The 14,343-nt window shown below is 34.6% G+C and overlaps 1 protein-coding gene across 5 annotated transcripts in view; it reads left to right on the forward strand.

The window, feature by feature from the left end:
• Positions 1–4,430: 4,430 nt before the first annotated feature.
• Positions 4,431–14,343, forward strand: part of GLRA2 (glycine receptor alpha 2) — a 277,815-nt gene continuing 267,902 nt past the window's right edge. For 3 of the 5 annotated variants that reach the window (XM_027835399.1, XM_027835400.1, XM_027835401.1), the window contains exon 1: positions 6,719–6,797. In XM_027835399.1, coding sequence (XP_027691200.1) covers positions 6,719–6,797 — 79 coding nt within the window. Of the gene's footprint in view, positions 4,499–6,663; positions 6,798–14,343 lie in introns of those variants that run through there. The other 2 variants (XM_027835397.1, XM_027835398.1) reach the window with 1 other exon arrangement.

Here is a 14,343-nt window from a genome sequence, read left to right on the forward strand (position 1 = left end):
ATTTAAAGTAGATCTTTTTTGTGTTGGCAAAGAAGTGGGAATCGAGGGGATGTTCATCAATTGGGGAATGGCTGAACAAGTTGTGGCATATGATTGTGATGGAATACTATTGTGCTATAAGAAATGATGAGGAGGGTGGTTACAGAAAAAATATAGCAGGACGTATGAATTGATGCAAAGTGGAGTGAGAAGAATCAGGAGATCATTGTGCACAGTAGCAGCAATGTTGTAATGATGTGAAAGACTTGGCTACTCTGATCAATACAGTAATCCAAGACAATTCCAAAGGTTCATGATGAAAAAATGTTATCCACCTCCAGAGAGAGAACTGATAAACTCTGAGGGCAAATTAGAGTATAATTTTCTCACTTTCTTTTTTCCCTTTTGTGTGATATGGCTAATATGGAAATATATTTCATATAATTGATATCATCTTGTTTGCCTTCTCAGTGGGTGGAGAGGGGTAGGAGGGAGGTAGAGAATCTAGAACTCAAAATTTAAGAAGAAAAGAATGTTAAAAATAACAAATAATCTTTGTCCTTAATTAGTCACATTCAACTCTTTATGACCTCATTGGATTTTTCTTGGCAAAGATATGAAAGTGATTTGCCTTTTCCTTCTCCAGCTCATTTTTACAGATTAGGAAACTGAGGCAAACAGAGTTAAATTATTTCCCAGAGTCACACAGCTAGTAAATGTCTGAGGCTGAATTTGAACTCACAAAGATGAATCTTTCTGACTGATCTTTCCAGGCTCAGCACTCTAGCTATTTGCACCTGCTTGCTTAAATAAGCACCAGCTGCTTAAATAAATAACACGTTTTTAAAAAGAAAAGAAAAAAAAGGTCCATCTTTTTGAATATCAGTATTCTTCTGGTAATGCCAAGTGACTATGATTCATGGAATACTATAGTTTCAGAAGAAATGAGTTGCATACCACCCAAGGAATAAAGGAAGCATGCCTGAAAGATATGCATAGTCTCTAGCATATCACTAATAAAGATTTTTTTTAGAAGAAGCAACATAAGGGCTATCATCAGAGAGATGTAAGAACAAAAAAAGTTAGGTGGTGACAATGAGTGATAATTAACAACCAGCCCATGTCTTCCATTATGGCCACACAATGTCAAGAGATTAAGTTTCTAAGTATAATAGGTGGAGATTTACTGGAGAAAATATACAAGAGTTGCCTAGGATGAAAAAGCATTGATGGGTTGTGATCTGCACTGTTAGAGGGAATGTGATCATAGATTCATCAAAATATGATGCACCCTCCTCAAGACCGAAAGGAACGAACTATGAAAATGTCAAATAAGTAGTCTTAAGTAATTGAGTAATTTAGAAGACAAACAGATATTAAGAAGCCATTGAACTGCAAGTCCTTCCACATTTGTGTGAACCATTTTGATCTGGTATACGAAAATGCTAAGGAAACAAGATATCGCTGGATTTTATTCTATCATTCAGTCATTCAATCATAATTCTGCATAGATTAATAATAATTATAAATATTTCTATAACATTTTGTTTACAAAACACTTTACCCAAAATCCCTAGAATCTTTGTCTTATCTCTTGTCTCCCTAGACAAGTATTATTGTCTCCATTTTACATATGAAGAAACTGAGGCTCAGAAAGATTAGATGAGTAGCTTACTACTATACAATTAGTAAATGCTAGAATGAAGATTCAAATCTAGATTTCCTAACTCTCTTTCCACAATACTTTCCATTTTACCACATTTTCTCTCTATCATGGAAACTGTTTGGTTTCATATATTAGAACTTTCAAATTCCAAATCATGGCTCACTTGGTCCCATGCAGTGCAGATGCAATGCTATTACTTGAGTGGAATTTTTATTTTAAACTAGCTCTTATATAGTTCAGTGTTGTCAGTATCAGCATCATAGACTATAAGTTACTTTGGGAGAATGGATATTTTTGTTCTTCTCTGTTTCCCCAGGACCTAACATGGTGTTTGACATAAGGGAAGTGGTTAACAAACACTTGGTGAATTGAAATAGTATGCAACATATTCTCTCTTTGCCTGATGGGGATCTTTCCCAATTGTACATGATACCAAATTCTCAATTGCAGGTATGAAATGCAGCTGTCCTAACTAGATACACTTTTCTCCTCTCTTAGAAACATATCAAGCATGGACATTGGAATGGGAGAACCACTGTCACTGACCTTGCTGAAGTCTGCCTAGACTAGGTTCAGAATGGTAGAGGTGGAAATATGGCACAAAAAGGGATGCACCTACCTAGAAACTTCTCTTTATAAAGTTGTAGGGCAAGTGAAAAGGAAATTTTTTTTCTCATATTTTCTAGGCAATTTCAGTTAAGATAATTTATTTCTAAGCATTGATTTCATTTAGGGACCAGAAGTGTGGGATAAATTTACCATGGGGTTGCATTAACAGATGATGAGGCATGGAACTAGGATGCACAAACCAACATATCACTGTTGGTTATTTTTTCCTAGATTGCAAAAACTCAAAGTGCATTCAAGGAACAGCTATCTGTTAAGTAGGCAGTGCATTTTGGGGATGAACTGTTTTCTTTGTAAAATGGGACCCTGCCTATATTTCACTGAGGAAAAACTCAAGTTTTGGAGTGCACATTTGTGTGTGTGTTTAAGTTAAATCTCTCTTTATATATACATATACTATAAATGTATATATATATATGTATTACCTATTTCCAAATCTATATGCCTTTATATAAATGAAGATAGATCATTCGAAAATTTATTCCTCCAAACTTGATTAAGATCTTCATAGAAGTATATTGTTACCCTCCTAATGAGATTATTTAAATACAAGAGCTACTGTGGTATGACAAGGATAATTTTAATCTTTTATATACAAAACCACCTTTAGTTGGGATTATATTTCACATTTATTTTTCTATGAAGTCCTCCATTCTTCTTTTCTGAGTTTCCCATAAAACCAACAGAAAACATTGGAAGGCAGTTCCCTAAAATGATATCCTTTAAAATTAACACTTGCCCTGTATTAGTACTTCTCTCTTTTTCCCAGGTAGCCCTGGTCTATCACCTTTTCTGCAAGGGCAGAAACAGGTTGCTACTGCCCCCTTCTGGTCTTTTGTTCTGTCATATAAATTAGTGAAGTAGTAAAGAGCATTACCAAAGAATTTGAGTTCCTGTTAAAGGAAACACACTACTGTGAGTATGGTAGGGGTGGAGTTCAGTTAGAAGGGGAATTTCAGAGGATATGTTGCACATCTTAGAAGGACAGAGTTCCCTCTGAAAACAAGAGGTTGAAGATAAGGGGAAGGATTGTTGCAATGCTATAGAGACAAAAATGGAATCTAAATTAATGTATGGATTCCCTGGACCATGTCTGAATGGAAAATTCTTAAATCTGTGCTCACCTTGCTGCTTTCACTTGCATCCACAAGACTATTTTCTCCCACCACCTCAGTGCCTTTTCACTACGTGAGAGAAAATCCCAACTCTCCTTCTTAAACTTTAAGAACTCCAGATTCATTCCCCCATACTTAAAACGTCCTTATATCCCTTCCCCCACTCTCTTCATTTCTTTTTCATTTATATTTTAGCTCAAATCCCTCTCCATCTATAGCCCCCAGACTCATATTCTTACGAACCTAAATAATCTCCCTCACCTATTCTTCCCTCTTCAATCTCTGCTCTCTCCTTTTCGTCAAAGGACCCATTCAGCACACCCATTGCTTGCTTTAGGACCGCTCTTTGCCCGGGTCTGGACTCCAGTCACGTTCTCTGTTAAATGTTTCTCCCTGTCCCCCGCCCCAACAAGGCTGAAGAAGGAAACATGCGCACTACAGAGCTTTGAGCTGTCCAAGTGCTGAAATTTATAGGCTGGGTAAGATCACGTCCTTGTCTCTTTCTATCGCTCTCATTCCTGCACAGGAGCTTACCAATTTTCCCCATTTCCCCCACCCCAAAACACACTGCCCCTTCTTTCTCTTCATTTACAACTCCTTTCATAAAGAAAAGATATTTATTTATTTATTTATTTATTTTAGGGACAGGATTTTACCAAACAGAAATAGAATAAAATCAAAGCTTCAGGAGCCAGACTTCCAGCATGGCATTGTCACCATTCCCTTTTGCATGGTGATGCGCTTAAGGTAGCAGCGTTTTTATTATTTAGTGAAAAGCAGTTTTGGGGATTCACCAGTTCTGATGCTTTTTCTCTCTTTTGTCGGCTGATGGTAGTGAGCCTCGGTTTGACCTGACCATGATTCCCAGGACTGGCACTTTTTATTTTTTCTCCCCAAACTATACAAATCCACATCTTTTTTTGATTTTCAAGGAAATTAGATTATTGACAGATTTTGAATCTGGACAATAAAAGGTACTTTCTCCTAGCTTCTTTCTGGCATCATTTCTGGGATATTTTCCACAATCTTCACAGGAAACAGGAATGAACCGGCAGCTAGTGAACATTTTGACAGCCTTGTTTGCATTTTTCTTAGAGACATACCACTTCAGGTAGGTGATACGACTTTGCATGCTAATATTTACTAAAAGACATGGAACTGAATAGAAGAGAAAATGTCACATAAATCTCTTTTGCATTGTCTGGACCTATCTTATTTTAATTGTATGGGGGAGAGTTAGATTGCTTTCATTCATTTAAAGAGCTTCTTTTTTGGCAAAATATCAAAAAACCAAGTTTTTAAGATGCATCTTCTTACTCATTGGATTTCAGCACAAACAAATATAATATTAAGGTAGTCTCAGTTGCATACTGTTTTAATTTTCCATGTATTTTCCATTCTTTTTCCTTTCCTATTTTGTTGGAAGTTGTTTAGAAGGATGCCTGAATAATTTTTTTTCAAGTTAGAAAAATGAATTAATCCATTAACTAAAGATGACTGTTGTAGTCAACAAAGGAAAAAGATTCTCCCCACCAATCCCCAGACAATCTGGGGTCCCTATAATGTATCAACAGTCTCAAGCTCACTTATGAGAAGCACTATTCAGGAATTTTCTTGAAACCTCAAACAAAGGGAAAAGATCTCTTACCTTCTTCCTGCTCCATCTACTTTTTTTTCTTCCAGATATAATTCTGAGATTAATTGTTTAAAAATAGTACCATGAACATTCAATGGATATATTTTTCTTAATAAAGGGGAAATATATATGATTATAAGAGGGATGTTATAATTTACTTGTTTATAATTACTACATAATTTACAAGTTGTCAAATCAAGTGGAACATCAACGTTCCAGGTTATTCCCAGTAAGTGAAAAAAGTCATCCAGACCATTATGTCAAGAGAGATGGTGGGGTTGGGGGGAAGTTTATAGGTAAGGAATGCTTACACCACAAAGTGCAGTATTTTTCATTTCATTTTCATTCAATATGAAGGCTTTTGTATCAGTGTTCATGGAATTGAAGGCAAGAGTGTAGCAATAACACCATGAGTACTGCCACAACCTACTATGCCCTCATCAGGGTTACACTTCTCACTACAAATGAAGGGGGAGGGGGTTATGTTAGATTTTAACATCGTCATCAACTATTTGATTCAACATACATATCTATATATGTTTCTATATGATTGTATTATAACAATTCTAAACCTATTAAATAGTCATGATATTATCCTAACATTTATAATTAATACCACTTGTTTGAAAAACTGAAAATAATGTGTTTTTTTGTGAATTGACAGGTTTAACAAGAGTTAATGTAAAATACTATTAGAAGTACACAGAAAATAGAATTCATGTTTTAGGAAAGAATTGCTGGAGTCCAGTAATTCAATATAGTTTGTAATAAGATTCATCTCCCTTAAAACCAAATCTGTTCATTTCATGAACCCTTAATTACTTTTAATGAGGGAATAATAGTTTGAGAATTTTTCAGTTAGACTTGTACTTTATTATTATTTCAAAGACACAATGAATGAACCAACTTTTCAAAAAAAAACTTCAGTTGAGAACCCCTAATTTAAGTGTCTAGATATAAAGAAGTTGATAAAAATAATAGGATTACATGATATGCTAGTTGCTGATATAGTTTTCAATGGAATTTAAATTCCATTAAGATGGTACCTTTTAGATAGTGATTGCTTTGAAAACAACTAATGATATGTAGCTAGAAAGGAAATTAATAATTGAGAAATAAGTAGATGAATGATTTATCTCAGTGTTTGCTGGTTATGTACAACAATTTTCACTAATATGAAATGAGTATTTCCATTTAGGGCTGAAATGCTTGAACACTTCTGAGCTTAAATTTACTGGAAAATGGTGATAACAGAAGAGTATGATGCAAAAGTCAACATTGTCATTAGGGTTTAATGAAACACTCTGCCTGCCAATACCTACCATATGAACAGCATGAACCATAGTGTGAACTATATAAATATATCATTTCCACTTCCTGATAGCTGAAGTTTGAGATCTTTGGGAATATTTGATGTTTTGCATTTTTCATTGCTTGAAGTTAGATTTAGAGTATATATAAGTTCAAAAGTTGCTGGAAAAAGTTTGAACTTTTCTATTTGAGTATATGTAATACATCAGGTATCTTTGCCTAAAACTGGAGAAATCCTGCCTCCCCTCCCCCCCAAATAATATGTATTCAATGTGCTTTTCTAACATCAAGAATAGATTCACAACTAATTGAACTAATTACCTATTTAGGACGACTTTCTGCAAAGACCATGATTCCAGGTCTGGAAAACCCCCCTCCCAGTCCATGTCTCCTTCAGATTTCTTGGACAAATTAATGGGAAGGACATCAGGATATGATGCAAGAATCAGACCCAATTTTAAAGGTAAGGTCTTTTTAATTTTATGATGAATGTTTTGGAAGTCTTCTTAAAAAGTAGATGATTTTCAGGGCTCTAACTAGGAAAATTTTCCTGAGTAGGGTTGGCACCACATGGCAGCCTTTCTTAGTGGTGGTGTTTCAAACTCTTAATGAACCAGTCATGAATAGCTCAGAATTGACTCTTCTTCCTGGATACTTCTGAAAACTCTTATTTGTATTTGATGACAATTTTTTAGAAATGTGTCAGGAATCATTTCTGTATTTCTTAGATTTAAAAAAATAAGAATGTGGTAGTGGTGGAAAGATGAGTATCTAAATCATAAATGCACCCTAGAATCCTCACAAGCATTTTGAATTGGTAGGTATTAAATGGCTATATTAATCAATATATTTTAAAAAATCTAAGTTACATGTAACTATAGAAACCCAAACAGAGCACCTCCTCTCCATACTTTTGTGTCTCTAAAATTTCTAGGTTTAACAATGACTAGATTCAGTTATTTTGTTGCTCCATAGATTCCTTGGCCTTCCTTGGAAATCCTGTAGTTAAGATAGGCATAGAGCTGAAAAGTTCATATATTGGTTTCATTTTGTCTTTGTAAATAAATTAAATGACTTAATTTTCTGTTAGGTATAAATTCCAAAGAATTATCCATTATTAAAACTGGAAAAGCATGGTTTTAAGTTAGAGACATCCAGACATTATGGAAATTTTGACTTGGTTTTTATTTCCTTGTCTGGGCATTTTTCTTCTGACATGCATCTAACAATGTCACTTTTTAGTGGTTCCTCATTAATTAGAATTTTTTTTTTTGCATATGAAACTCTAAATTTAAAATGACATATTCCAAAGATTTACTTTTTTATTTTGAAAGATTTTAACATAAAGCACAGGCAGAAAATGTTCAACATTATTAAAAAAAAAGAAAACCAGAATACTCTATATATTCTATATTCATTCTTTCAAAGTACTTCCCTTTCTCTCACTAGCAATTCAATTGCATAGCTTTGTAGAAGTTTCTGGCTGGCTTTATTATTAGCAAACCTGAATATGGATGCCAAATCCATTGCTTCTATGAATTCTACACTTCTGAATGTGTCCAACTACACACACATTTTATAGTGAGTAGAAAAAGAGAAAAAAATCCAAGTTTTGACAAAGAAAGCACTTGTTTAATTAGCTTCATTTGCAGAGCATTTTTCATAGGAAGCTAACATAACAGTAGATTATTTCTTTATAAACATCCCATTTCTTATTTGTGTCTTTTCTTTTTGTTAAATTTTTTAACTTATGAAGTAAAAATCAGTTCTCAATGGGACTATTCATATATGTTTATTAATCATATTGTTTACTAATGGCTATTTCCAGATTATGTGACCTAACAGAAGCTACTAATAGTAAAGTCTTCTTTTTCCCCAATGTTCTGAGGTTGCAAAATGAGAGAATCAGCATAAAGATGGAGAGCCATTACCACCCTACATGTCACTTCTACCTATAGGATCAGGGTAGAACAAAAGGGTAGCTTCAGCAAGAATGATTTTGCTTTCAGAAGTTTGTCAAATAATTAATGGACTGAAGAAGCTTTTTTTGAGCATTGTACTTAATTCAGAGTGTCTTAATAACTTCATAAGGGCAAAAAAGTGAATATCAAATATTTATATATTTAGACACTGATGGCCCAGGTTGACTTTTTCTTCTCCTAACTTATCTAATTAATTGAAGCATCTCTGTCTTTTGGCATATATCATAATATTTATAATTCATTTTAAATCTATCAGGCAAAATTCTACTTCATTTTCCTCTTTGCTTTTGGATGAGGTGTATAGTTCTGATGACTATATTTTAGGAGGGACATTGATAAGATGGAAAGTGTTGAAAAGAAGGTAATCAGGAGAGTGAAGGCCCCTGAACTTATGGCATGTAATGTTAAATAAACTAGGGATGTTTAGTTTGGAGAAGAAACTAGTGTAGCTCACTTTACAAGATTTTCCATGTTGTTGTTGTTGGTGGTGGTGGTGGTAGTGGTGGTGGTGGTGGTGAGTGTGTGTGTGTGTATGAAAATTTAATTTGAATCTAGCAGAAAAACTGGAAAAGACAGAAAAAGAAGGTGAAGGAAAATCTCTTTCTTGTTTGAACTCTCTTAACTGTTATTTTTATGGAGAAATATAAAAAATATTATGAGTAGTGATTCTGGAGAAAACCTATTAAGATTCAGGGTTTCAGAGAAGTCAAAGAGATTGTTTTCCTTTCATAGCTGGAGAGAGACTGGGGGGAGAAAAGAGAGAAAAGAGAAGCAGAAAAATTTTAATGAAGTCATTGTAGCCTTTATCTGGAAAAGAGAATGAAGAGGGTTCTTGAGGAGAGACTTTACTTATTTTCCTGGATAAACTAACTGGTGAGGGATTGTGTTCTCCAAAGTGGAGAAAAGTTATCTGCAGTTTCAATGAAGATTTGTGGTAATTGGCTATTACTTCATCACAGCTACAACTTTTGCAACAATTATCTATATACCTTTATTTTTATTTCATTGTTAACAAATTGTGTTTCAGTAACTTGAATTTTTAATACTAGGACCTTATAAAATTTAGTAAAGAAATAAAAATATAAGCACTATTGGGAAAGGAGGTTTGTCTGGTTTATTAAATAAATAATATTTGATTAATTAAGGTGAGATTCTAAGCATAGTTCATATATAGGTATATATAATACATATATATACATATATATATATATGTTAGAATTTAGTAACTAATGAGGGAATATACAAAGATACCTTATGGATTATCCTAGAACTCAGGATGATAACACTGAATATGGGAATGAGTCAAGTAACAGATGACTTTTCTTTAAGTGAGATTGATCAGGCAACCTCAGATAATCCTGTTATCTATGGGGGATTTTCCTGCTAGCTTGTCACACATCTTTCTCTCAAACTAAATAAATGTTTACCCTATCCCATTCTGTGATAACTCCATACCCTTACCACATTCTCTCAGAGTCATCCAGAAAATTAGGGTAGACATTATACCTGCTTCCCAATGAGAATACCAAGCAGCTTCTGAATACCCGGTTTATTTCTTTTCAACATATTTTGTTCACCTGGAGTGAGTGAGGAGAAGAGGTAACTAACTCATTTCTTAATCTTTGAGATTATAAACAGGAATAAACTATGAATATAAATAATGAATAGCCAGAGTTAAGTCAAACTTCTCTGCCTGTCTGCTCTTCCTCTGCTACTTCAAGGGGTCTTTCCTCTTCCCTGGAAAATGGAACAACCAGCAGCTTCCAATTACTTTGAATCAGTGCTAAACAAATCTTAGAATCATATGGCTGCAATTCTCTCCCCTTCCCCCTAAGATGGTAAATTAAGGAGTGGTGGCCAGGTAGGAGGTCTGCCTAATGATGCAATGCTTTCTACAAAGAGTTGTGAAAGAATATCAAGTCAATTCAACAAATTTTATCGAATACCTTCTATGTGAAAGGCACTGAAGTAGAAAAGCAACAAGAACAGTAACCCTTGACTTCAAGGAGCATATATTCTACTTAGAGGATATAACATGTTTAAAAATAAGTAAATGTGAAATATATACAAAGTAAAACAAAGCACTTTCTTGAGAGTGGATGTTAATACCTAGGGTAATCAAGTAACTCCTTGTCAGTCATAGCAGCTGAGGTTTTTTGATGGAAGGTAGGGATTTATGAGACTACTTCACCTGGCCATAGTTTCCACATTTGTGAAATAATGATAATAATATTTGTACTATCTAACTTACAGGGTTATTGAGCTATTTATGAAGAGAAAAGAAGAAGAGAAGCAGTGGAAGAAAGAGGAAGGGTAGGAGTAGGAGGAAGAGTAAAAGTAGGAGTGAAAGGAGGAGGAGTAGTAGCCCTGTTCTATAAAATTGCTTGATCTGCTTCAGATCAGTTATTGTCACCAAAGTAATCTATCCCTTCTGATAATTTATGCATATTTACTCAAAATTTCTTTTTTGTATGAGGCAGTCAGGGTTAAGTGACTTGCCTGGGTTCACACAGCAGGTAAGTGTCAAGTATCTGAGGCTGAATTTGACCTCAGTTCCTCCAGACTCCATGGCCAGTGCCTTATCCACTGTGCCACCTAGCTGCCCCTTCAAAATTTCATTAAAAGACTATTCAGAACCTTTGTAGTCCTATTCAGAGTGGCTTATAAGATAATTTCACCATTTTCAAAGATTGTTGACATTATTGCCCACATCATAAATTCAAATTCCATAGTTCTGCATTTACTAATGGGCCCTGAGTGGGCACAAACAAAATTTTTTAAATTTTATTTTGATTTGATTTTATCATCTCTGGAATCACCTATCTATATAAAGATCAGATTAGCATCTAGTTGGTATGAATCCTTTGGATGTCTGAATTAGTGTCACAATGGCCAAGGAAATTATAGTATGGTAAATCTGGATGACTTGTCGTGGTGAGTTACCTTCTTAACTAAGACTTACTACCTTTCTGAACATTGCATTTGCTTTTCTTGCTTATATATATGTATCTATGTATATATATATGTGTGTGTGTGTATGTATATATATATAAATATAAGTATATATATATATATAATAGTGATATTGTTTTAAAGAGTAAGAAAATCAGAATCTCTACTAAATATCTCTCAATAGTACTTTTTTCTTTCGGCATGTGGTTACTCATAATGTCAGCATGTTTTGAGTACCAACAATAGAACATAAAAGAAATTGCTGCCCAATGAGCTCATGATATAAAACTGGTTATAGGTAGAAAGCCAGGAAACTATATATTTTAGGAAGCAGAGGAGCAAGGGATACAGTGCTACAGAAAATCCTGAATACTGCATAGACATGAGTCCCTTCTAGTCTGCTTGAGAGGTCATAAGTCATTTTCTGAGACAGGAAGAAAACAGAGATAGGGAGGAAGTTGGTCTAGTCACTGTGTACGAGAGGATGACATACAAGTTCACATAAAAGCATGAAGAGAAATAATGAAGAGAAAACATTAAAAATAACAACAATAAAATGATGATGGCTATGATGATATAATAGTAAAAATAGTAATAGCTTTAATTTATTTAGGGCTTTATGCTTCTAAAACACACAAAATAATTCTTTGTGCTAGGTAATTGGTTGAATAGGATCATATGAGAGCTAAAAGAGACCTTATAGGTTATCTAGCCCAGCACTCACACTTTACAAATGATGAAACTGAGGAAGCACTATTATGCCTTTTGATAAGAACAGGAGAAGATACTAGGAAGTATAGAAGCAGCTGAGTTGTAGTGAAAAGAACATTGCATTTCAAGTTGGATAAGGAGGATTTGAATCCCTGCCAATATGATCTTGGGCAAGTCCCTTAAGCTTTCTGAGTTTTAGTTACCTCATTTGTAAAATGAAAAGGTTAGACTAAATGAGCTTTGAGATGCCCTGCAGATCAAAATCTGATGCTATGATCTATGATCTAATATGAGATTTAACATTTCTAATTAGTTATAGATGAAATGGTAGGTGAGTACTAGTAGGGGTACTAAGGGCAGCTAGGTAACACAGTGGTTAGAGTGTTGGGCCTGGAATCAGGAAGACCTGAGTTCCAAATCTAGCCTCAGACACTTACTAGCCATGTGACCTGTGGCAAGTGATTTAACTCTGTTTCCCTCAGTTTCCTCATCTATAAAATGAGCTGGAGAAGGAAATGGCAAATGGGATCATGAAGAGTCAGACACAATGGGAAAAACAACTAAACAAAATAACAAGTGGGTAATAAAGGATTCACAGTGACAGGCAAGGGAGACGATTTGGACTGAACTGAAGAGGAAGAGAGAAAATATAAAATCAAGGAAGTGGTTTATATAGTAAATTATATAGTAAAACTAATGCACATAACAGAGGGATTTTCCGATTCCCTTAACACTAGTGCTTTCCTTTTGGTGCTATCTCCAATTTAGCCTGTGTATATCTTGTTTGTACATAGTCACTTGTGCTCCTTGCCTTTCTTTGTATCCCTAGTGCTTAGCACAGTGCCTGACATATAGTAGGTGCTTAACAAAGACTATTTGAGGACTTGAGAATACCCCCACATTGTTGCTCTATGATTTAGGAAAGAAGTGCTAGGGAAATCCCTGAAGGACATATATGTTGAATAACTTGTCCACCGTAATGTAGTTAATAAGTGTCAGAAAAAGATTTTGAACCCAGGTCTTCCTGACTTCCCCCACAGCTCTTCGTCCCTGTGCTGTATGGCCTATACACACACACACACACACCCCTTTTCATTTAATAGAGTTGTTGAGTTGTATAAGGTCATATACTGGTAAGTGGGAAAGCGTAATAGTAACCTGAGTCTCATAACTGCAGGTTCCATGCTTTTCCATTATAATATGAGAATGGCTCTAACCTCTTTACTTTGCAACTCTCACTTCACTAGAACAATATCATTAACATTATAAAATAGTTTAGAAATCCAATGATGATGCTAATCATGATGATGATGATGAATAAATGGTTGAGATGTGGTCATGTTTAAGATATTGGAAAGAAAGGAAAAAGGCAAAGGTGGTCCTTAGTCATGGAGGAAATGCTGTTTCTAAGCAACTTAGTGGGTATTAGCATGGTTTCTCATCTCCATTCTCACTTTCTAGGTGTCTGTGCATTATAGTTCAATGGGAAAAAAAGTATGTAAATATTTTTTCCAATTAGAATTTATTTAACTGTGCCCTTTTAAATCAGTAAAATTTCTATTCCACATACATATTTTGTTCAGAAATATTTTAGTGCTCTCTCCCCATTCAAATTGCCATGCATTTACATACATATCGTATCCTACTCCCACCTCCCAGTAGAATGTAAGTTCATAGATAAGAGGGATTGTTTCATTTTGGTCTTTGGATCCTCATTGCCTAACAGTACCATGCACATGATAGACATTTAAAAAATGTTTATTGAGTTAGGAAGCATTAAGTTTTCCATGGACCTGGGTAAGGGCATATAAAATTTACAAATGACATAAGACTAGGAAGAGTATTTTATGTACTGGATTACAAGTGTCCTAATCCAAAAACATCTTGTCAGACTAGAAGATTAGTCTAAATTTAATAAGATTATATTTAATAAGAATAAACATAAAATCATTTACTTGGGCTTTAAAATTTTTTGCAAGTCCAATGTGAGGAGGTATGGCAAGATAATATTCTATCTAAAAGAGATCTTGGTGTTTAATCGGATTGCAAACTCAGTATGAGTCAACTGGGCTATACGACAGTCAAAAAAGTTGGTGTAATCTGAGGCTGCATCAAAAGATGCATATTCTCCTGGACCAGGGAGATGATAGTACTTCTATATTCTATTCTGGTCACGCCACTTCTGGGATGTTGTTCTTGGTTATGGGCACCATATTTTAGCAAAGATTATGACAAAATGGACAGTTGAAAGAACTATAGACATTTAACCTGAAGAAGAGAAGATTTGGAGGGGACATAATAGCTGTCTTCAATATTTGAAGGACTTCCATGTGGTTAAAGGGTTAGTTAAACTTGTTTTGTTTG

This window comes from Vombatus ursinus, unplaced genomic scaffold, assembly GCF_900497805.2.
Source record: "Vombatus ursinus unplaced genomic scaffold, bare-nosed wombat genome assembly UNPS02014814.1, whole genome shotgun sequence".
In the NCBI taxonomy this organism is placed as follows: Eukaryota; Metazoa; Chordata; class Mammalia; order Diprotodontia; family Vombatidae; genus Vombatus; species Vombatus ursinus.